Source organism: Lonchura striata, chromosome 3 (assembly GCF_050655825.1).
Source record: "Lonchura striata isolate lonStrDom1 chromosome 3, ASM5065582v1, whole genome shotgun sequence".
Taxonomy (NCBI): domain Eukaryota; kingdom Metazoa; phylum Chordata; class Aves; order Passeriformes; family Estrildidae; genus Lonchura; species Lonchura striata.
Window position 1 is genome coordinate 95907267 of NC_140705.1, and position 23578 is coordinate 95930844.

Sequence of the window (23578 nt, forward strand, 5' to 3'; positions counted from 1 at the left end):
GGAAAGCTGAGTTAATGTGTTTCTGAAAGTCATTTTTGCTAAGGATTTATAACAAAAACCCCTTATAATTAATATCAACATAGGCTATGTGGAATTGCATATAAAATCAGGAAAAGGGGGTAGGATGAACACCACAGGCACAAGTTATCTCTCTGTATTTTAATTGGATCATCTTTAGCATTGTGTGTAGGGTATGAGGAGGACTAACTATGCCTGGCTGAAGCCTTTTCTAACATTGCCCATCTGCTCTGTTTGGCTGTTCATTACAGTGATGTGTTTGTAACCCTGGCCCTGTACAGTCCTTCTACCCTATTCAGACTTTTTAGGCTTATTGAATGCAATACCTGGCAAACCTTTCTGATTTGTGCTGGATGTCATCCAGTGCAAGCCATAAAAACTGCTGAGGTAGCAGCTGCTCTGCTAAAGCAAGACTTCTTTGCCTGGTAACAATAAGAACCCTTGCAACATTTTGGTGTTGGATTCTCTTTGCATTGTCAAGTGCAAGAGTCCTGGACTCCTGCATGGTGTAGCTGGTGATTGTCACCCTTTAGTTTGTGCTGCTGACTTGGAGCAGGGTTGTGTCTGTCAGGTTATGCATGCAGAGTGCTTAGGTGTTTGCAGGGTGAGTTTGCCTTCTTTCCTAAGAGGCTGGTTCTGATTTAGTCATAAGCAAGACCTGTGGAAATGCAGCATGTACTTGCACTGCGACCTGTAATAATTTTGTCATTCATTCCCCCTGCCCCCTTTTATTCCCCCAGATAAATGGCTCATTTAAACTGGGAGCTACTGAAATACTCTCTGGCTGGCAAATGCAGTGCCTAGCAGCAGTCATCAAGGACGAACCAAACATGAGTGGTGGAGGGGAGCAGGTCGACATTCTCCCGACCAACTACGTGGTCAAAGATCGCTGGAAAGTGGTGAGTAGTGGTGATTTTGGGTTTTAATGGCCCAAACAAACCTCCCCCTCCTTCTCCTGCAGTAGTACAGCAACTTCCCTGCTTAATCCTGGCCTCTGGCAAGCAACAGTGGAGTGGTAGGGTTTGACATGTCAGCAAGATCCTGCAAGAAGAAGGGGTTTAGAATGTTATTTTCAGAAGGCTCAATCTGCCAAGGATTTTTATGTAGGTTTGACCTGTTGCAGCAGACTGAATAGTGTTTTAGTAGGAAATTTAAATTTCAAATTACGGTGGCAAAGAATACTACAGACATGTGTATAAATAAATTGTGTTACAATAAAATGTAAAACCAAATGTTTTGGATTGGAATGTCAGCAACTTCAAGATTCAAAAAGTCCATGATTCAACTTCTATGTAAATTTATTGGGATGCTTCTTAAAATTATGCCATCGTATGTTAGGAGTTTTAGTTGTTATCTCATCCGTTGTGCAAACTGAAGAGGCTTTGCCTTTAAAATACTGAAAAAACATTTAAATCCTATGTATACCATTGTCTCCATTTTTAACTGGGATTACCAGCACTCTCTGAATCATTAAACTCCCAGCAGAAACCTCACTAGTTTGAACTACAAGGGATTTGCAGTAATAGCGCTGATTGTTCTTTGTGTTGACTGGCTGTGGTACAGTGGCCCTGTGAGTTTTGCAGAGGTCTAAAGAAGCTTGGGACTCTGAACTCACTTCAGTTTCAGGCTGTGGATAGGTTATTTTTCAATAGCTCACTTCAGACAAAATATTACCCTTTCATTAGACCCAGCCCTGTTTTCTTGTTGCTCCCCATTGCCTCTCTTCAATTTGTTCCAGGTTTCTCCTCAGCCTTCACTTTTCTGTCTGGCCAATTGCTGAACAGCCTATTTATATTTAAGCAATTCAAAATGTTCTTCATTCTTCTGGCTTCTTGAGAGCAGATGGAGAAGCTCAGTTTTCTCTGTGATTAGAACACCAAAATGGAGACAACCCTTTTGCCCCTCCCAAAGCTTTCTGTCACAGCTGAAGGAAAGCTTTGCTGTGCTCCTGCAGCTCTGGACTGGAGCACATGTACTTGCTTTGGAGGGATGATCCATGGGCAGGTTAACTGACATATGGGACTTAAGCATGCCCTGTGCTTACCAGTGTCTCAGAAAATAATTGTTGCAGCTTTTATCTGTCTCTCCCTGCACAAACAGAAATTTCCCCAGAGCCTGAAATTTGTCAGATTGGTGCATATTCTTTGCCAAGCTGAATTTCAGCACTCTTTTGATGCCTTTGCTTCAGGTGCGTGGTTGCTAATACTCATTCCTCCTTAACATGAGGAAGAACTCATTTACATTGAGGGCAGCAGAGGATTGGAACAGGCTGCCCAGGGAGACCGTGGAGTCTTTATCTCTGGAGACATTCCAAACCCTCATGCATGGGTTCTTGTGTGACCAGCTCTAGGTGACCCTGTCGAGGCAGAGGGGTTGGACTGGGTGATCTCCAGGGGTCTCTTCCAACTCAAACAGTTCTGTGATTCTGGGATTCTCTGTTCTCCTTTACCTTGGCTAAGTTTAGCTTGTACCATTCTCTATTTGTCTATTATGGAGTTTCTCCTTCATAGAGAGGAGTGCTAAAACTTCTGTAAATGATGGGAGTATTTTTGTAACACAGTCTAAACAAAGTAACTTCGTTCTTGGCAACAGCAGAACTTACAAGCACCAAAAACTCCAAATAAAGTCTAAAATAAGCTCAGTGATGCTCACAGGGAACATTTCACACCAATTTTTAAGTTATTAGAGGCACTAAATGTGGGATTCTGTGCTTCATTGTTGCATGAATATGTGACTGGGGCCCACTAGAAGCTCTGTCCACTAACTCTGCCTTAGAAAACATAGAAATGTGCAGCTGTATTGTCAACAGCAACTACCTTTAATTAGAGGAATAACCTTTTATGTTTTATAATGTCTCACAGTAGCCTTAAATACTGCAGTGAGGTCATTACCACACTTGAAGGCCCTGAGAAATGACATGACTTGCTAAAGGCTGTAAGTAGCAATGAGAAATCCTTTCTCCAAGCTCTGAGTAGAGCATGGAATTTGACCATGTGCTAGCTGACTTGTGCATTGTGAACCTTCATTGAACAGTCATTCTCCCCACCCCAAAAAAAAGTGTGAAGTGCAGACCCTTTCCTTTTAGGCAGGCCTTCTGTGCCTTTCCCTTGCTTTAAGCTGAGGTGGGACCAGCCAGAACCATGAGCTATGGGGGGCTTGGAGTAATCTGGAAAAACTCTGAAAATATTTCTGGTGGCCCAAGGAAATGCACAGTGTAGGATCAAGGGACCAAGGAAACAGGGACTGTACCTTAAAGTGAGCATACAGCTGTAGTATCAGGAGTAGCCTTTTTTCCTTTTGTCACAGATCTTTCTGAATCTAGCCCAGAATGTGCCAGCTGTACGGTCCAGTCTTTGCTGTGGGTGATGGATCCTGCTCAAGCAGGTGTGTGGCATGTTTATGTGATGCTGGGGTACAACTGCCAGAAGTCTTTTGTGTAATTTGTCCTCCCAGTGTCTCTGACTGTCTCTGGCTGGGCATCTGCTTGAACCTTGTAGCTCTTAGTGCTGGCATACTTCCATTATTGAGCCAGTTTCTAATTTTAGATTGATGTAATGTATTCCTTGAATTCCTTTCCTTCTTTCCTCCTTTCTGCTGGCTGACAAAGCTTTGACAAATGAAGATTCTAGTTCTCTGTAGTTAGCCTGTTGGTCATTCATTTTCCTGTCACTTGAAGTCAGTAAAGTTTGGCTGTCTGACAGCAGTAACATTTTTGTTCTTATTTATGAAAAAAGATATGGACAGGGCATGCTTATGGCTTTTATCAAAACTTGTAGATTTAGAAGTATTCTTTTTAGTAATCATTCTTTACTTGCAGATACTTTTGATGCTTTGACTAGATGAAATTTAGACACTTCTGGAACCACATCACTTTTGCTGAGTCCCCAGAGGGCCTTGATCCACATGTGCTCTGAATGATGTGAACAGTTTTGTTCAGGGGAGGGAACAAAGTGAAATGTAGCTTGTACTTGCTTTGAACTAGGTATGGATGTTAAAGCTGAATTTTGATGTATCTCTTTATTTCACATAAATGCCTTTTACTGGGGATTCACAACTGACACTTATTAGCAAGACAGAGTTGGCAGCTCCTGCACTGAGCTTTGAACACAAATGATAACTCCTGTACATGTGTATGTTCTTCTCCTAGGTGCAATCCATGTTTTGTTTTCTTTCAGGTTTCTGAGCTTCTTGATCTGAAGCTCTCCAGTTTATTTTGGAAACCTTGCCAGAAAATCCCACAAAACTTTAGTGGATTCTTTACCTTGTCTTGTTTAGAAAGGCAATTTATAATTCCAAGAGGGAACCTGGGACAAGGAAGGTTCTTTGTCCGACTTAGGGCCTGTTTTGGTCTCACTCTGAATTGCTTTAAGTGGGCTTTGACAGATCTTCAGATGATTTAGAATGTGGCTGGCTGAGCTCTTGATTGGCTTCTCAGTTCGTACCTGTTTTGCATGAGTTTGTTTCCCTTGAGATCAGATCCAGTCCCCTTAAGCAAATGGAGTGGACTCTGGAGAGTGTGGTGAACAAGGATCAACTCTTCTTCAGCTGTTAAATCAGATGAAGCCTACTGGCCTTTTCTGGATCAAGTAGCCCATTGAGTTGGCCTGCAGGAGTTGCAGGCTTGGTTGTACAAGTGCTCCTAGAAGACAGTCACAGTGGTCACTGTTTGACCTTGTCAAATCTTTGAAGCTGTGGATGACAGCCTTGACCCTGGCTGAGTTCACTAAAGGCTGCTGGCTTTCCATATGGTCCTTTGCCCTGGATTTAGAGTGCACATTTCTTTACATTGCCACCAATCCTGACACTAAACCGTTCCTGCCTTGGTTCTGGAATGTTACCCTGGGAAGGTCTAGTCTTTATATAATATCCTTGGAAGGCAGACTTTGTTTAGAGCACTGGTGTTGTATATGCTTCTGGAATAAAAGATTAAATTTGTATTCAAGCTTATTTTTGGCTGGGGTTGTGTGTTGCCTTGGTTTTTTGAACTGTGTCTGAAAGTACTGATTTTTGCTTAGTGAGAAGGCTGCGTGTTGCTGTTGTTGTTTGGGTTTTTTTTTAGTAGGCTTTGGAAGATTGTGCTCCAACAGTCTTTTTCAGGATAAATCAAAAATATTTCAGAATATTTAAAGGAGACTTCAAAGGGAGCCATCTGTATCTTGTGTAACTCCTTATTGTCTGTGTCCAAGTCCAAATACCTACCTGTTTGATCAGATGAACTATTCACTAGATTCCAGAGCCTGGAATAGATACCTGGACACCCAGCTCACACAGGGGATCATTCAGTTAGGTGGAATGAATCCTGCTGCTGTTGGCAGCCTGTATCCCAGCCATAACAGTAAGTGGGTTGTAGCAGGACCAGAAGAGAATATCCCCAAGGCAGTGAGGCTTAACATGGGCTAATGACTCATGATTACCACTTAGGCGTCTCTAGTTAGATGTTTCATTCTCTTCCTTGACTTTGTGTTTGTAATTTCTTTACTGGTTTGGGTTTTTTTGAGTGGTATGTTCCCATCTCTCCTTTGTGTCCAACAGAAGGCTATCCCAAGTTCACCTTAGAAAGTGAACTCCCACAAAGCACCCAGACAGTGAGGCAATGGATGTGACATAAGCCCCTGACCTCAGCCAAGACCTTGACTTACAACAAACTTGCTCTGGAGCAAAGCAAAGGAAATGGCTGCTGATGGCCTCTCCATTTAGCTGAAAACTCAAGAAGTATGGAAGTGCTAGTTGTGATGTTGAATAGATGGTACCATCTGGTGTGCTGGGAAAAGTATGCCAGAGAATAATTCCCATAAGAGTGTGAGCAAGGATGCAAGGAAACAAAGACATCTTTGACAGTCTTCCATTGGCTGGAATGTGTGTATAAAATCAGTTTTCTGATACCACAGAACCTTTGATCTTGATCTCGTGTGATCTCCCATTTGTTTCTCTGTAGACCTTTTGTGTCATCCAGTTTGGCTGTTTTGCCAGGTGTGCAGTCTCAATATTGTCCTTCCAATTCCCAGTTTACCTTTTTGCCTTCTGTAGCTTCTCCTATCCCTTTCTCATTAATATATCAGACAACAGGAGATCTTGTGTACTGAATCCTGAGGTATTAGCTGACGTGTTGTTGCTATGCTGCATGTGGCACTGTTTTGGAAGAAAGATTTTTAATAGCCAGCTCACTTAGTGTGAATTTCCAAGTGGAAGTAGGGCTGCACTGTAATAATTTATGAATAATCTGTGGTGACCTAGTTATTGGCTGTTTACTGCATGAATATGCCTCTTCAGCCCTGTGGAAGGTCATGAGGAAACATGACAAAAAGTTGCTCTGGATAGCGGCTTTCAAAGGGTTATCAAGTAATAGCTTCAGAGACAAGGCTGGCTGTCAAGCTGTTAATCTGGAAAACACTTCCTTCTTTGCATGGAACTGTTTTTCTTGACCTGGGAGCCAGAAAAGCAAATTATTTTGGTCACCTTTGGGAGGAAAAAGTTGTGCTCTTTGTTCAATGAACTGGACAGATACACAGGACAGGCTTTTGATGGTACAGAGACGCTAAAATATCATCTAACCTTATTAAACATTGTGTAAGATCCATGTTTGACTGGCTGTCTGACTGAAACTTCTTTTCCTCTCTTAAGTGTTACTGCTGTTGGAAAGTGACACTCAGGATTTCCAGAGCAGTTGTTAACAGAGGGAACACAAAATGCTGAAGGGAAGAGCTGCAGCTTGGTTCAATGAACAAATGCTAAGCAGATCAAGTGAGCCCTGATCTATCTCTGCTACAAACCTGAATTTCCTCCTGGGCAGCACAGTAGGCTTTAAATATAAAATTATTTTCCTGGCATAGACATTGACTCTTGCAACACATGAGGAGGCTGTATTATACATGATTATATATAACTATGTGCACATATGCTGTCAAGTCTCAGCAGAAGGAGGATCAAGGAATCACCTTCCAGGAAAGGCAGAGGATCCTGTCTTGCTCTCTGAATGGGAGGCTACTCTAGAACAGTCAGACAACCTGTCCCTAGAAGGTACACATCAAATATGCTGAAACTTGGATATCTTTAGCTTTGAGTTTATGTCAACTGAAGTAATGGATTCCTATTGTTAAACAGTCTTTAATTTTGCTCAGAGACACAAAAAGCATAATTTGGTTGGGTTTCAGACTAAAGAGGAAAAGAGACTGAGAAAGAAAGAATTTGTACTGGTGGCTTGTACACAACTGTTCTGAGGTAATGCTATCAGCAGTTCTTTGGTATGTGACACTGAAGTAACTTCACACCAGAGCAGGTAAAGCATCTTGTAAAAGATTCCAGTGGATGTTTTGTTCTGTTTTTAAAATCCTTTAAATGAGATGTAAACATCATTTAACTTACTTTTTGAAAGATTAGTTCCAGCTACCATGGTTATGTTTTACTGCAGAGATGTATTTGTTGGGAGGGAATGACAGTTTGCATCTATCATGGTCTGAACAATGGTTCTGCTATCTCCTTGAAGGGTCTTTCCTTGAATTTTGGCAAGAACATCATGGAGGCACTAGGCATTATCATTTGCTTTTTAAAGTATCACCTGTCATTGCTTGCTAATCTTGTTCTTTTTTGTTAGAGCAAAGAATTTATACATAGTACAGTCAAGTGGGTAGCTGGACTTTTGCCAAGCTGTGCAGTGAAGGGATTCAGGCACAGAACAGATTGGGAGCTGAGCTTGTTCTCCCTACACAGTTGAGGAGCTGGCTTCATGAGAGCCAGCTTGCTGTTCCCTCTTGTGTACATTGTACCAAACCCCTTTGTACTTTTCCAGCTGAAGAAGATCGGTGGAGGTGGCTTTGGGGAGATCTATGAGGCAATGGATTTGCTGACCCGTGAGAATGTGGCCTTGAAGGTGGAATCAGCTCAGCAGCCCAAGCAAGTTCTCAAAATGGAAGTGGCTGTCCTGAAAAAGCTGCAAGGTAAGGCAAAAAGCCCTTTGGAAGTGCTACAAGTCACTGTGCATGTTAGCAGTTAGAATCCAAAGTTGCAAATGGTTTTTATAGTTTTCTCTTCAGCTTCCATTTATATGTGATATCATGTTAAGCTCAGAAAGTTGTTAAATTCTGTTGGATCTCACTCAAGTGAGATCCAAGAGCAGGGACTATTTTGTCTTCTAGGATATAAGGACAATGACGAGACTTAGACTGAACTATTGGTCCACTGGTCTGTGCAATCTAGTGATACTGATTAGAAAATAAGGAATAGAGGAAGCAGCGTCTGACTAAAAAATGAGGTTACCTCCCAGAGGACATGGAGCACTGAAGCATGACAGAGCCTCCAAGTAAAATGGTTGACTAGTAGAGAAGTGCAAAAAGTGGACAAGAGGTATAGGGAAACTGACTATTAGCTAATTTATCATGCACCTCATTGTCCTGAAGGCAAAGTGTGGAGTGATGTGCCTATTCTTAATGAGGGTGGAAGGGAATTTTCTTGATGCAGTTGTTCCTGGCTGAAGGATGGGGGCTTCTACTAAAAAAAATTGCTATGGAGGGATGTAAACAAGGAATTTCTAAATCTGCCTTTGAGGAACTGAGAATTGGTGTTGGCTGAAGGACATTGTGTATGGATTTCCTTTTTAAGGCAAAGCCAGCTATTCCCAGGTACAGTTTATATGTTATACTATAATATACATTTTTAGGGATGTTCCTTTCTGCAAGCTTCCCACTTGGGCTGAGGAAACACCTGCTGAATCAGTGAGTAGGATCCTTATCACCAGGGCTCATGCCTCAGAGATAATGTTTAGCCCTATGAGTCTATACCTTTGCCTTTGTACAAAATCTCCAGAGACGGAATTGAATTCAAGGGTGAGACTGTTGCAGTCCTTGCGAAATGAGGTACTCAATGTTTGTGACAGATTGCCTCTAGGTAAAAGCCAGTGAATTATTTTTGAAGGTCAGATAGTTTTCCACATTTCAGCTCTCCCAAGAGGAGGACTGATAAGGCCTCTTTTGAATACTCTGGGTTGTAAAAGGTGCAGCTGAGCTGTGTAAAAGAGAAATCAGCTCAGGTCATTATGAGGACTCTTGTTGATCTGTGAAAGGCCTGGATACACAAGCTCCCAGAGAACAGCAGAGTGGGTGTCTGAGGTCTGAACACAGACCTCATGCCCCATGAGGGCAAGTAAGGCTGTGATGGAGATTTTTTTGTTTGGTTGTACACTTGAAACTGCTCTGAACTGAGTGAGGGTATGACTGTGTGGAGCGATGGATTTTAGACTACCGTGAGACAGTGCTGTCATGCTGGCCAGTGCCAATAGGTGCTCTATCCAGGGCAGGGAATGCTTGAAAAGGATGACCTGAAATCACTAAACCAGGACTAGCATCAGAAAACATGCAAGATGTTGACTAATACTTGTGTTTATTTCTGGAAGATTGTTGAGAATACCAAATGCTTGAAAAAACACCCACATTTGTGTACAGGATGATGCTGGTAACTGGGGAGAGGGAGTGGTAATATATGGAACTAGGAAAATCCCCTTGGCAAAGCAGTTAGTAAGGGAAGGGACAGAAAAGACAGAAGAAGCAGAATTGGCTGTGTATCAGCTATCCTGCATGTAAGAATGACACGTTACTTCAGCCATGTTTTTACAAATCAAGCTGTTCTGTGAGGATTTTAACTTTTTTTGGTTGAAGGTTAATCCCCAAATGCTTTACTGAAATAAATGATAAAGTTAAAATAAGAAACTGGGTTGAGAGCATGGGGAATCACGTATTGTGTATGTTTTCACTGTGTTGCAAAGAGGTGAGAAACATTTCAGAAAGGGAGATGCTGCCTTTTTCCAACAGTTGGTGTGTAGGGTAAGTTTTTGTATTACCATAGGTGATACAGTCAATTCATGGATTTCCAGATGAAAAGCAAGGGAAAGATGTTGTCTAAAACTCCTCTGTAGTTTTCTGGTAGAATTGAAAATTTCTGTCCTTCTTAAATAGTGCAGATTTATTGTTTTTTATTTAAGTGTCACACCAACCTTAAGGGACTAATGAATAAGCTGCTGCTCTTTCCAGAGCTTGTGATCAGAATCTTGCAAGTTGCTAGAGCTCAGCAGAGTTTGGGATAGAGAAGGCTGGCCATTGGCCCATACTGCAGACCTGGTTTGGGTACAGCCTGACCTTTGAGCGCAGTAGCTCCTGGTTGGTGTGGTCTGCAGGCTGTTGCCAACAGTTAGGCTTTCTGGGACACTTTGTGGAATAGCCACACAGGGAACACAGCTGCAGGTAGGTTCTTCACAATGTCCTTCACGCACTAGCAATCCACACAGAGCAGCTGGGGAACCAGCCAGGTAATGACTCTTCTAGAGAGTCTCTGAACCTTCTGATAAACACCATGTGTAGTTTTGTTCTGTGAGGGTGGTCATGTGCTGGAACAGGTTACCCCGAGACGTGGTTGGAGATGCTGAAAACCCAGCTGGGTGTGACCATGGACAACCTGCTCTAGCTGTCTCTGCTTGAACAGGGGCATGGACTGGATGATCTCAAGAGGTCCCTTCCAGCACAAATGGATCTGAGATGCTCAAGCTTGTCTGTGTAGGATCACTGCCATGTCAGTATGTCTCAGCTGCTCTGTAGAGAGTTTTGTTCTGCTCATACTTGATTTGCATTTTCTGGATGTATAGTGTGTTGTCTGCATCTTTTTAGGTATTAATATGTTTCCCAAAGGCAAAGTTCTTTCTAACTTGAATTGGTACTTGCAGGGATTGTAAACTGTCTTCTTCCAAATCTGTTCACTGTCTTGAGTCTGTTAAACACCAGCAATGGTGCCCTTTTATGCTTTGGGTGGAACACAATTGAGAAGTGAGCTTATGGAGTTTCTTGCTCCAGCAGATGATGAGCTGAAGCTCTCAGTTGTCCTGTTGTTGCTCCTTTACCCAAGACGTTTTTAGCAGCATTTGTGTCTTTTTCTTTAGTAGTCAAAATCAAAACCTTCTGGTCCCACAAAGTTGCTGCAGAATATTTCCTTGTTCAGGCTGGATTTGTAGGGCTCAGGACTTTCTGTACGGTGCTACTCTATCTGCCCAATTCTAATTAGAGCAACACAGAATAGCTTTTTATTTTAATTCTTTTGAAGTATTTTGCCTTACATTGTCTTTTTGCTTCTAGAGAAGCTAGTAGAGAATTACACTACTAGGGTTGAAAATCTTACCAATAACAAATTCAGAACCTTTTTCAGGGATAGTTAGGGCACATCTGCACAACGAACTTGTGCATGAATACAGCTTCTCTGTCAGAATACTATTTTTGTGCCAAGCCCTCATTTTATTACCTTAATCACTACTGTAAAACTATCTTTAAGTGAGGTGTGTGTGTGCGTGATTGTACCATTTGCACACAATTTTAACGTACTGGGATTTTCTACTTTGCAATCAAACATTTTAAACCAAGCCTAAGCTGCACTGGTAAAACACTTCCTGCAGATTGTCTCCAGCAGAAGAAGTTGTTGGTTTAGTTGGACCTGCCAGTGTTTGGCTGCGTAGACAAGCCTTTGGATCACACACATAAAAAAGTAAATTGAAATAAGATTTGTATGGCTAAGTGAAGGAGTAACTTCATATCCAGAGAGAATAGTTTTCTGTGTTTCAGCCTCTTATGCAATGTCTCCATTAGTGAGCAATGCAGTACCTGCAGATCAGTGGGAAGCAGCAGTTGGTCATGCCTATACATCTCCAGTAGATATGGCTTGGTGATTTTACACTATAAACTTCATTGGGGGATTTTGCTTTGGGTTAGTTCTAATTTGCCCTCCTGTCTGAGGGTACATTTGTTGGTTTGGACTCTCATTTAGGATTTGGAGACTACTCGGTATGCTCCTGAAATAGAACTTCATGGTCTGTTTGCTCAGAGAAAACCTTACATGACCCAAAACCGCTCTGGGAACACTGACACGTGGTAGTTGTGATGATTTAAGGTAGTATGGGGGCTTTCTTTAGAACCTTATTGCTTCTATAAACCAGGACTCTGAGGCTTCTGGTTTTTTGAATCATGAGAATTAAAAATCTAATGGTTTTCTATCACTGAACATATGGAAGGGAGAGTACTATCACATCTGGATTAGCAGATGTTTTTCCATCTCTTCAGTAATTTTCTAACCCTTTGAAATTCAAATGGACAGTGACCTGCCTGCTCTTTCTGTGATTTTTTTTTTTTTCCCAATGCTGGATTTGCTGTAGAGCAGCAGGTGGCAAAGGAGCATCAGTACTACCCAGATTCAGATTCCTATCTATGAGATCTCTGAGGTTAATCAAAATGCCACATCTCAGTGAGAACAGCTCTGGCATAGCTTTTCAAGTGCTTGGCTTGGGCTGTCCCTGTCAGTCTGCCTTTCTAACAGAAACCTTAATTGCACAAATTGTAAAACAGTATCCCTGATTAAATCCAGTGGACTGCTGCAGAGAGAGGTTTGGCAATTAGGTGCCAAACGAAGAATTGTGTTCTTTCTAGATGCTCAGCTGGGGCTGTGTGAGCCTCAGAAGCAGATGCTTTGATTTCAAACATATTCTCCCTGTCCTTACCCACTTCTTGATAGGTGTCTCTCGGAGCACCTTGGGGACCTGTGAGACCAAAGCACTGCACAAGGATCTCTCACAAGAAGTGCAGTTTGTATGCCTTCTGGTCTAGGCTCTCTAAATATGGATGTCACCACAACATTCAGTCTCCTATGCTGGGATTCTCTTTGGAACAGTCTAGCAGATTTTAATTTTAAATGGCCAGATTATTTTTGTGCTGAGCACTGTTTTCTGTTCATCTGCAGTGGCAATGTTGCCCTGGTGTGAGGTTACAAGTCCCTAAGTATTTGCTTTTGATCTCCCTTGGCTGCCAGATAATGCTAAGCTCTCTTCAGTGTGTTGTTTTCTTTGTAAATGCCTTCTTTTCAGTGTAACCAGTTTCATTGTGTAGGACTCTGATTAATATTATTCTGCAGTGCAGAGATCTTCTGCATATTGAGTAGTTGTGCAAGATGCAGCCTGGTCACAGGCAGTGTAGTTTTTGAGTACCTGAATTTGTTACAGCAGATACTGTACTGCTTGTTCCCTCTTTATTGCTGGGATTGGACAGATAAGAGTTTCCTAGCAAAATAATGGAAGAGCAACCTTTCTTTGCTTACTTGCCAGTCCTAGAGGTTTTTGTTCTTATTACATGTGAGTTACATGTGAATTACATTACTCTTATTACATGTGAGGTTTTTTTTTTTCTGTTAAAGTGGGGCCTTAATGCTCTGTGATTCAGTTTCTTTTACTTTTGTAGACAGTTTATATGCTTCTACAATATTTTTCTAGGTGGATGTAAGCAAGCTATCTGCAAAGACTAGAAAGCAGAGTAAATTGCCCTTGTCAAGCTTTTAGGCCATCACAGGGTGGCAGATTTCACAGACTTGCTGTAACGTGAGCCTCTACCCAGCACTGCATTTTTCCATGTGGAAGTGTTTGAATGAACTTGCATTTGTGACACATGATTTTTATGCTAACTATGGTGCCATCACCTAGTTATCAGCTAGGATTTAAACCACACTTTTTTGAGATTGTGTGGAATTTTTGCTCTAGCAGTATTGGGCCTTGACCTGTGTGGGATCTGTTGTCAGTACTCCTCTTCAAGCTGTTAGTTTTGGGAAACAACTAGAGGAAATTATGCCTTGCAAGGCCAGGCAGTTTTACCTTTAACTGATTAGGGGACAATGACCAGTCTTTTGGGTTTGTGTCCATTAGTTCATTGATTTATTACAGAAGCACTAGCAAGTTTAACCCGGTTGGTTAAATCCTAGCTGATTACTGTTGAGTAATATAGTTATTTAAGTCTTACTTCCAGTAGATTTTGTCTTCTTTCATATTCAAAATTCCTTTGTCCTGCTGAGTTGACAAGTCCCTGAAGTCTGGCTGGTTTGTCTGGCCAGAGATGAAACTTGGTAACTGCAGAGGAAAGAAGTCTATGTGAGCCAGCTCTGCCAACCTAAAGACAGCATTTCCGAGTAAAGTTGGATAATGAAAATAACTCTAATTTCATTTTCTAGTCATGATGAATCCTCCATTTCTTGACAATATTTCTACACTAGTGAATTCAATATCCCCGCAATACAAAACCTGTGATAAGCTGATAAACCTGACACTAACAGGCAAATAAAGAAGAGGATAGCTGTAAAATGTACACTATAATATAGAGCATTGAGAAACAACTGCAGCTTTCCAAATACCAGTGAGAGCAATTGTACAACTATATGTCCATAGCTGTGCATATCATAGAGACCCCAGCAGTGCCAAGTTCTCCAGCAAGTTATGTTATGGTTAATGACCTAAGCACTTGGCTGTTCCCAGTATGTGACAGAGATTCAGAAGAAAATTCAGGTTCTCTGGAAGTCTCTAGTACAACCTCATGCTTCCGGCAGAAAAGAAATAGATCTGGTTGCTCTGGGCTTTTATCAGTGAAGTTTTGAATAACCTCCAGAGATGGAAATCCCACAGCCTCTCTGGGCCCCTGTCCCAGGGTTTCACTATTCTTGTGGAGGAATAAAGAAATAACATCTAATAGGAACTTCCCATATTGCAGCTCATGCCCAGTGCCTCTCTGTGTGCCTCTGTCATGGGTTAACCCTGGCTGGTACTAAGTACCACAGCTGATCACTCAGCACCCCTGCCCCCATAGGATGGAGAGGAGTTGAAAAATATAAAACCCATGGGCTGAGATGAGAACAGTTTATTAATTGAAATAAGAACAATAACAGTAGTGATGAAAAGGGAGATAAGAAAATGAAAGGGGGGAATAAAACCCAAGAAGTACAAGCGCTGCACCACCCTCTGAGTGATGCCCAGCACGTTCCCAAGCAGTGGTCTGTGCCTCCTGGTGAATAAGGCCCAGTTTTTATACCCAGGATGACATCTCATGGTAAGCAGTATCCATTTGGTCCATTCAGGTCAGCTGTTCCAACTGTGCTCCTGCAACGCCCCAAAAAACTTTCTCAATGAAGCTTTTAAAGGGTTTATGGTTGTTCATGCACTCTTGAGTTAGCACACAGGAGAAACACCAACCAGATCTTCTCAAGAGGTCTAAACAGCAAAATAGCTTTACTGGTAGCTTTAGAAAATCAGGTAACTTTGGCAAAAGGCTAATAACAGGATTCAGTCAACACAAAACACTTCTCAAAGCATTGACTTAGCCCACTCAACTTCACAAACTCTAAGCCTGTTTGATTTTAAGTTACTCAAAAGGAGGGAATTAGAAGAAGAAAAAGAAGGACCGAAATGGTACAGAGAAGGATGCATACAGCTACCAGCTCCTGGGTTCCAACAATGTTCACCTGATAGAAACTCCAAGAGGAGATAGGGTCAACACATGTGCTTGCCACATATTTGGCCTTAAATACCTCTTGGTCTTCCTGGGCTCTTCCCCCAGGAGGGACTTCTGGTCATTTGGCACTTTAGGGACTCCAGGGATAGGGTGGGGGGCATTTTCTCCAGTGTGACAATTGGCAGCTCTGCCAGGCTGGGATGCTGGCTCTAGGGGTGTATTGCCAGGACAAGGCCAAACCTGCTCTTGCCTCACACACATTCACCTCAAAATGTCTTGAGATATGAACCTTTCCAGTCTCTCATAGCTCCCTCCTGGTTTCTTGTGCAGCTCCTCACTGGCAGAGCAGTGTAACACTGAAAAGTCCTTGACTTAGGGTAGGGACTACTAAGCAACAGCCTAAACATTCATGTGTTATCAACACTATTCTCATCCTAAATAGAACACACAGCATTGGAACAACTACTAGGAGTAAAATGAACTCCAGCCCAGCCAAAACCAGGACAAGCTCTGAGGAAAATCACGCTCCATCTTCTTGGCACTCTTGTGTTAGGTGGCTTGGACCAGCAGATAGTTTCTCTTCTATTGCCTTCGTAAAGGCTGAACAAACCAAGTTCTCTGGCACTTCTTGTTAATGTTACATTTTCCTTTCCTTGCCACCATCCTGGTGGCACTGCTGAACTTGTGATGTTGATTTTGTGCAGGAGAAAATGGCAAGAATTGGTAAGGTAACAGTAATAAGTAACAATTTGAGATTTATGATAATTCATGCAGCAGAAGTTACTTCAGTGTTTTGGGTGAACAGATAGGAATGAGACAGCTACTCTGTGGGGATGAATCACAGAATTTTAGCATAAAATCAAAAGATTAAATTTTTTAACTTCTTTGTGGAGAAGAGTGGCTACTGGTTTTCTGGTGAAAACACAGGAAATATGGAATCTGTTAAAAGAAAATACCAACTTCAAGTTGCAACAATAATGTCACATATTTTCTTCTTAGTATTTATTTGATTCGTTTCATTGCTGCATTGAAAATACATTAGGGATATTCAAGAACTTAAATGAGTAGAAGATTAGAATGCATATTGGTGTCCACCAGTTTGAAATTGATCCTTGTGAAAAAATAGACTCAAAAAAGGATCATAATTTAGGTTCTTTTGGGGGCTGTGTAATGAAAGCTTTTCATGTAATGAAAGTTTTAAAGTATTCAAATGGGGACTTTAATCATGTCTCTACAAGGTGATGAATATCTCTTCAAGGGTTGAAGGGGTTCTTATACATGAGAACATAATTATTGACTGTAATTTTTAAGTTTCTCCTGAAAAAGGAGGGTGAAGACCATTTCAGTGACTGAAATATTTCTTACCCCATATTATATGGTACATTGTTATATTAATTCTAGTTAAAAGACTGCAGTAGAAAGAATATTTTTCTATGGCTGCAGATTAAAATTTTGTCTTAACTAAATTCTTGTGAACAAAATAAAACACTCTGAAACTTTTCTCAAGTCAGTGCTTATGAACATCGGCCTGATGTATTCCTCCAGTGTTAGTTAATTAACTGGCCAAACCTCTTTATAATCTATTGCCCTGTTTTTGCTTTGTTAGTAACAAACAAATGCAGATACAGAGCATATTTTCTATGGTATAACTTGTGACCCTCTGGAGCAGAGCAGTCTAGCAAAGGAGCAAGTGTCATCTGGCAGTTAGTGCAGTAAAATGGTTATGAGGCTTCCCATACCAAGTATACCTTGGGGAAGAAAAACCACACCCCCACCCCCCACCCCCAGCTTCTTTCTTTTCTGGGTTCAAATATACTTTGCTGCTTTCTGCTATGATCCCCATGCTTGAGGAGGACATGTGTGAGAAGAGAGGGCTATTTCCTGCTGCCTTAAAGGGAAGTTAATGGATGGAATGACAGTTCCATCATCTTGTCTGCACAGGAGGTTATTAACATGATTGTTCTTGTGCACTTCATAATTCTCATCAGCCTCAGGACTGAGCTGCAGGAATCCCAAAGTCACACCTGACTGTCAGCCTCCATCTGCTACTTCAGCATGGCATGAACTGCTCCAGGAGAGCAAACAGTTGTAATCTGGTGCCTCCTTTAGATGTCAAATGAGTGAAAGCCTCCGGGACACAGAGGGTTTGATGCTGCAGGCATTTATCCCACCTGTATGACTGGCTGGCTGTACATGCAGCACTTCTAAATGTGGCCTGCCTTTCCTACACTCTGTTACATTTTTTTGTTTGTTTGTTTCATGCAGAAATGGGCATAGTTTTCCCTCACCTCCTTTCTTCTATTTTCCTGGTGTTGATTGTGTTGCACTACAGTGCATGGCAGAGATGTTCCAGAGAGAGCGTAAATTCCCAAGACCAACAGGTCAGGTTCAAGCCTGCTTTAGACTGGAAAGGAGGATTCAGCATAAAATCAAGTCAGTTTGGGGATGCACGTAATCAAGAACTGTCAATGCATTCATCATTTTCAAAAATTATAGTAAGCAGAAACACATTGTCATCCTAAACAAGCAAACAATTCTCAAAAATAATAAAAACTAAAATGCCTTTTCTTTCTGTAAAATTTTATGATCCAGAAAACAATGGTGTTATGGAGGAAACGGATTAAAAATAATTTTTAGAAATTAGCAAGGATGTTTCTTAAGTCGTACCAGTGGACACTACCCCTCTGGTTTCACTGAAATTAGTGATTTAGGTGGTCAGGTTCTCCCTGTCAGAGGGTTGTTTTTTAATGCTCTTGTCTGTAGTTTTGCAGCAACAAAAAGCATGTGTTATCCATGCTTTGCAAAATAAAAGCACTTTAAAAAAAATGAGTAATTTACCCTTTTCACCACACAATAGCTCTCATTCTCACTAGAAACTGTGACAAACTGTGTTTTGGGTTTTACCTCAATATACATCCCCTGGTGCTCTGAAAGGCAAACAAAGCAAACTGGGACTCACAGTGTGTCTGTGCAAATCTGTGAATCATGGCTGGGATGAGTGTGGGCTTGCTCCTGTCCATCCTCTCTGCCCCCTGTGTGGGTGGCCGGTTTGCTGAAGCACAGGAGTGTGATGAGAGCCTAAAGAAACAGAATGATTCTTTCTGAGATTATCCAGATATGTTGATTTTGTAGTGACAACTCTGGCTCTGAGGGTTCCTTCACATTGGCAGGCAGCACAGCCATCCCTACTGGGACATGTGGCAGAAAGGTGGGTGGGACAGCTGAGGCTTCCTGGTCATTCCCTCTTGGTGATACCCACAACAGGACAGGACATGTTCTGTATGCACACAGTATCTCGAGGCGTTTCCTCAGAAAACCAAAAACCTGTCAAAATCAACACAGAATTTGCAATGAGTTTATCAACAGCAGAAAACCAGTGGCACCCAGTATCTGTAGGCACACTCGGGCCAGAGGCCTGGTATGTGAGAAACAGGGTCAAGGAAGAGTGTGTCCCAGTGGGAGCAAGGTCAGGTGACATGGGAAAAATGCAGAGATGGCTGCTTGCCACTGTAGGGAGAAAATTCATGCAGCCAAAGATCAGCTGGAGTTGAAGCTGGTCAGAATTGGGGGGACAATGAAAAAGAGTTTTTTTCAAATATCTTAATGGAAATAGGCAGTAAAAATAACATCAACCCCTTGCAGGATGGGGATGGTCACCTCAAAAACAGAGACAGGGACAAGGCAGAGGTGCTTAACACATTCTTTGCCTCCATCTTCAGCATGGCTGATGGACCAAGGGAGTCTCGGTGCCCTGAGCTTGGAGGAGCTTGACTGTGAGAATGATCAATTCCTAGCTGACCCTGAAATTATGCAGAGTCTGCTGCTCCAGTTGGATCTGTGAAGCTTTAAGGGATTCAGCCAAGAATCCTCAAAGAGCTGGCTGATGTCATTTCAACCCTCTCAATGATTTTTGAGTGGTCTTGGGAATCCAGAGAGGTTCAAGCTGACTAGAAGCTGGTGAACATTGTCCTGATTTTCAGAAAGGGAAAGAGGAAGGACCCCAGAAACTACAGGCTTGTCAGTCTCACTTCAGTGCCTGGTAAAGTTACAGAGAAGATGATTGCAGGAGGCATTGAAAAACAGCTGAACAGCTGGGACAGCCCTGGATGTACAGACTGGGGAATGAAGTGCTGGAAAGCAATGCTGTGGAAAGGGACTGGGGATCCTGGTCAATGGCAAGTTGAACATGGGTCAGCAGGGCCCTGGCAGCCAGGAGGGACAGTCCTGTCCTGGGGGGCATCAGGCACAGCATCAGCTGAGCAAAGGAAGGGATTGTCCCCTCTGCTCTGCACTGGGGCAGCCTCACCTCAAGTGCTGGAGGCAGTTTTGGGCACTGAAATACAAAAAAGATAAAAACCTGTAGGGAGTGTGTCATTATTGGACGCGAAGTAAGTACACAAACGCTTGGTAAGTTCAAAGGCTAAAAAAGAGAGCGTTTTATTTGAGCATCTGGTATTTATAGAATTCTAGGGGTGACTGTGGATTGGTGGATGGAATTACCACCTCTCCAGCCACACTGGTCAAACTAACACTACCAATTCTTTCTTCTCACAAAGAAGAATGTAAAAAAATTGTTATTTACATGAACAGTGTGTGAGAACTCTAGTTGAAATGTGTAAACAGATCAGAAGGCTGAAGAAGTTTTATGAGAACTTTAAGACTTTCAAAAGAACTATAAAATAAAACTTAACACTTTTAAAAATCAGGGCAACAGGAGTGTCCAAAGGAAGGTGATAAAGATGGTGAAGGGCCTTGAGGGGAAGCCATGTGAGGAGCAGCTGAGGTCACTTGGTCTGCTCAGCCTGGAGGAGACTGAGGAGAGACCTCACTGCAGCTACAACTTCCTGTGAGGGGGAGAGGAGAGGCAGGCACTGATCTCTTCACACTGGTGACCCATGACAGGACCTGAGAGAACAGCCTGAAGCTGAATCAGGGGAGATTTAGAGATATTAGGAAAAGGTTTTTCACCCAAAGAGTGTTTGGGCACTGGAACAGCTCCCCAGGGCAGTGGTCGCAGCACCGAGCCTGACAGAGCTCAAGAAGCATTTGGACAACAATCTCAGGCACATGGTGTGACTACTGAGGATGGTCCTCTGCAGGGCCGGGAGTTGGACTCGGTGATCCTTGTGGGTTCCTTCCAACACAGAAGATTCTGTGATATACTGAAGAGAATACTTTCCTAATCTCTGAATATCTTTTCTTGAAATATGGTGGCTTGTGACATTCCTTGATGGTTTCAGCATGGTCTTGCACATTCAGTCCTGAGACTGGATAATGTTCATGCCAAAGTCATGAAGGATCTGCAGATACATAACATTCTTGTTCATATAACCAGATACAGGTGCATACTAGGACTTGTGTGTGTTTTTTTGTCTTAAACCTGTTCTTCCAAAGGTATTAAAGAGCAGTCAGCATCTCTATTCCTCCTGTTCTGGTTTCCAGCAGCTCTGTTACCTCCTTATGGTAGGAAAGAGAGTATGGTTGTTCTGGTGGGATGCTGCTGTGCCCTAAAGGACAAGCTCTTGATGCTCTTACTGAGGGTCCTGGCATGGAGCTCCATATTCCACAGTTGTGTGCACTGCTCTGGTCAGAGCTCTGGTTTTCCAGTGAAAAATCTGCTCCTTTGTCTCCTGCTGCCCTCCATGTCCCTATTCTGTCATGTCTTGCTGTCCCCAGTGGTTTCTGATGCCCTAGGCCTGTGGTGCACATGGTGACAGCAGTAGCAGGGCCCTGAGGGTGCTACAGGCAGTGCAGTTACTTATTACTCTATATGTTCATGTTCCTCCCTTTTTTCTTTAAAACTGGGAATTATCAAACAATAAGCTTTGGTTTAAAAACTAATTCAAATCACCATTGCTCAAGTGCTACAAAGAAACATAGGGCAAAGTTATGCAATGATACTCATGCCCTACCCTGCTTAGAAATCCCACCAGGAACCAAGAGTTGACCATTGTGGTGTGCATCAACCTTTACTCTTGTTATCAGCAGTCTGCTACTAGGGGAATTCATGCCTCATCCTTCCCCTTCCAAGAAACCAGAGAGCAAATCATCACAAATCCATTACAGGTCAGGGTCTGAAACCACAGCCTCCGTTCCACCCTGAGGACCAACTGAGTATTGTGGAGTGGCTGAATTAATTTGATTTTGCCTGAATAGGTGTAATTTGTACTAACATCATACCAGAACTTGACACTAAATGTCCCCAATTTTTTTTTTCCTTCTGTTATAAAATAGCTTTAATGTTTCAATGGAGTACTTCCATAAACATCTTTGTTTTCCAGGTGTCTCTGACTATAAAAATCAGGGTTTGTTCATGTCAAGGTGGCATTAGTTTAGATGTTTCAGGGTAAGCAGTGCTAGTAGGTAAGTGTTGTGGTGGTGTGTACAAGTCAGCTTATACTGAGTAAAGTTGGTGTAATAAGCTGAGCTCAGTTTTTTATGCATAGCTCCTTACTTGATACCATTTTATGCGTACTAGTCCTTAATCAGAAACCATTTCTCTAAACATCATAATCACAGGGTTGTTATCTTGTGTTCTATCCTGTTCATTTCTGTATCTTTTCAGGGAAGGATCATGTTTGCAGATTTATTGGCTGTGGAAGAAATGAAAAGTTTAATTATGTGGTCATGCAGCTTCAGGTGAGTTCTGTCCTTCACCTCTCCTGCCTGTCCAATAGAGATGGCATCACTGAGGATTTACACTGAGAGAATAAGGCCAAGCACTGGTTTAAAAACTTGGTTGTACTCAGAAAGACGGTGTAATGGAAGACAATGAGAAGGGCTGGTGTTGCTCTTGATATCCCTGGGATGGCTCCAGTCGTCAAGATGTGCTAAAATATTTCATAGTTCTGCTTTTCTGTGCAAGATGGCTTTCTGTCAATTTTCTGGGGAAAGCACTCAATTCAGAATGCTCACACGAGCAACCCACAGCATTGTGGAGCAGTGGCAGCTCTTTGAAATGCCTCCTGCTGAACTGTGATGCAGCATTCAAAATATGTTATGTGTCAGAGCTCAGAGTGAGCCGTGGTGTCACAGCAGCAGCACAGTTTCTCTGTGAAAGGCCATGGTCTCTGGCTCCCCTGTCTCTCCCAAGCTCAGCAGTAACTCAGCTTCTGCTGTGGAAGTGTTTACTCCTGTTTGAACACTGCTGATACCAAGTCAATAAAGGCAAATATTTGGGTAGCTACCACGTGGTGACTGCACTGCTAAGCAATAGGTGAAGTAAAATAGGTACCAGCAGATCCCAGTACTTCTTTAAAATAAACTTCTGATTCTTTTGTAGTTCTGCTTTGCAAGACAGTTGTATAAAACCAGTAAACTCCTGGTGCTTGGGTTTGCCTTTTATGTACTGTTGGCATCCCAACTGCTATTATGGATAGAAAAATATCTTTCAGCTCTCTAAACAATCCTGGCTACTGCTGCAGTGAGAGTATGAACTACAGGAGTAGCCTGGAGCTCATGGAAGAACAATCCTTACCAAGCCTGATAAAAGAGACTTTATCTTGGAAATAAATTTCTCTGCATGGGTTCTCTTACTTTCTAGTTTGTTCGTGACTATGTAACATAGCTCGTAGAGTAGGCAGAGCTAAAAATAATTTCATTATTTGCAGATGATGACGTCGATACATAAGACATTAGCTAATTCTGCACCATCACTCTTCAGGCTAAAATTCTCCTTAAACTTCAAGACCTGCTGAGACATGGTTTATCACGTGTCACTCTGCCTGTTGTGTACTGCAATTCTCCCTTTCTCTTCAGTCAGTAGGACTGAGGCTTACACTCTTAAGCTGTGTAACTCATTGCATCTGCACTGTTCCATAATCAGTCTGACAGTGTTTATTTGGAAAGTAATGCTCATTTTGTGTCTTTTCTTGGCGCCACTAGCAGCTGGGGAAACTTATAGCACATTTCAGCATGCAGTCCTGAAAAAAATGAGTCTTGCTTTCCATGTTACCATTGGTTAAGAGAGCTGGTGTTCAAGGAACAGCTTTACAGTGGAAAGCGAGATCTGCTGTCAGTTCAGTAACTTGGATGTTTCAGAAAACAATGACAAAGCTGTGCTGCCACTAATAAAGTGTCATAGAAATTCAAGAGGATAAGCACTAGAGAGGTGGTTTAGTTTGATTTTGTTCATGTTAAGGAGCAAACCTGGGTGGACTGCTGTGGCTTGGTTGTATCTGTGAGCTGGCCTGTGTCAGGTGTGATTCTTCAAGGGTCCAGAGCCTGAAGTGAAACACGGCTCAAAACAATTTGAGACACTTGTCATATGCTACATG

At 42.2% G+C, this 23578-nt stretch overlaps 1 protein-coding gene and 1 long non-coding RNA gene across 2 annotated transcripts in view; one reads left to right on the forward strand and one right to left on the reverse strand.

Moving 5' to 3' along the window:
- The first annotated feature begins 782 nt into the window (after positions 1-782).
- TTBK1 (tau tubulin kinase 1) overlaps positions 783-23578 on the forward strand; it is an 87406-nt gene continuing 64610 nt past the window's right edge. The window contains exons 1-3 of the mRNA XM_031504273.3: positions 783-917; positions 7805-7952; positions 21868-21941. Coding sequence (XP_031360133.2) covers positions 810-917; positions 7805-7952; positions 21868-21941 — 330 coding nt within the window. The 5' untranslated portion in view covers positions 783-809. The remainder of the gene's footprint in view (positions 918-7804; positions 7953-21867; positions 21942-23578) is intronic.
- Positions 915-21894, reverse strand: LOC146768022 (uncharacterized). The gene is made up of 3 exons (XR_014953965.1): positions 18262-21894; positions 13824-13930; positions 915-6441 (listed from the first exon to the last, which is right to left on the reverse strand). It is a non-coding gene; the product is annotated as an uncharacterized LOC146768022 (long non-coding RNA).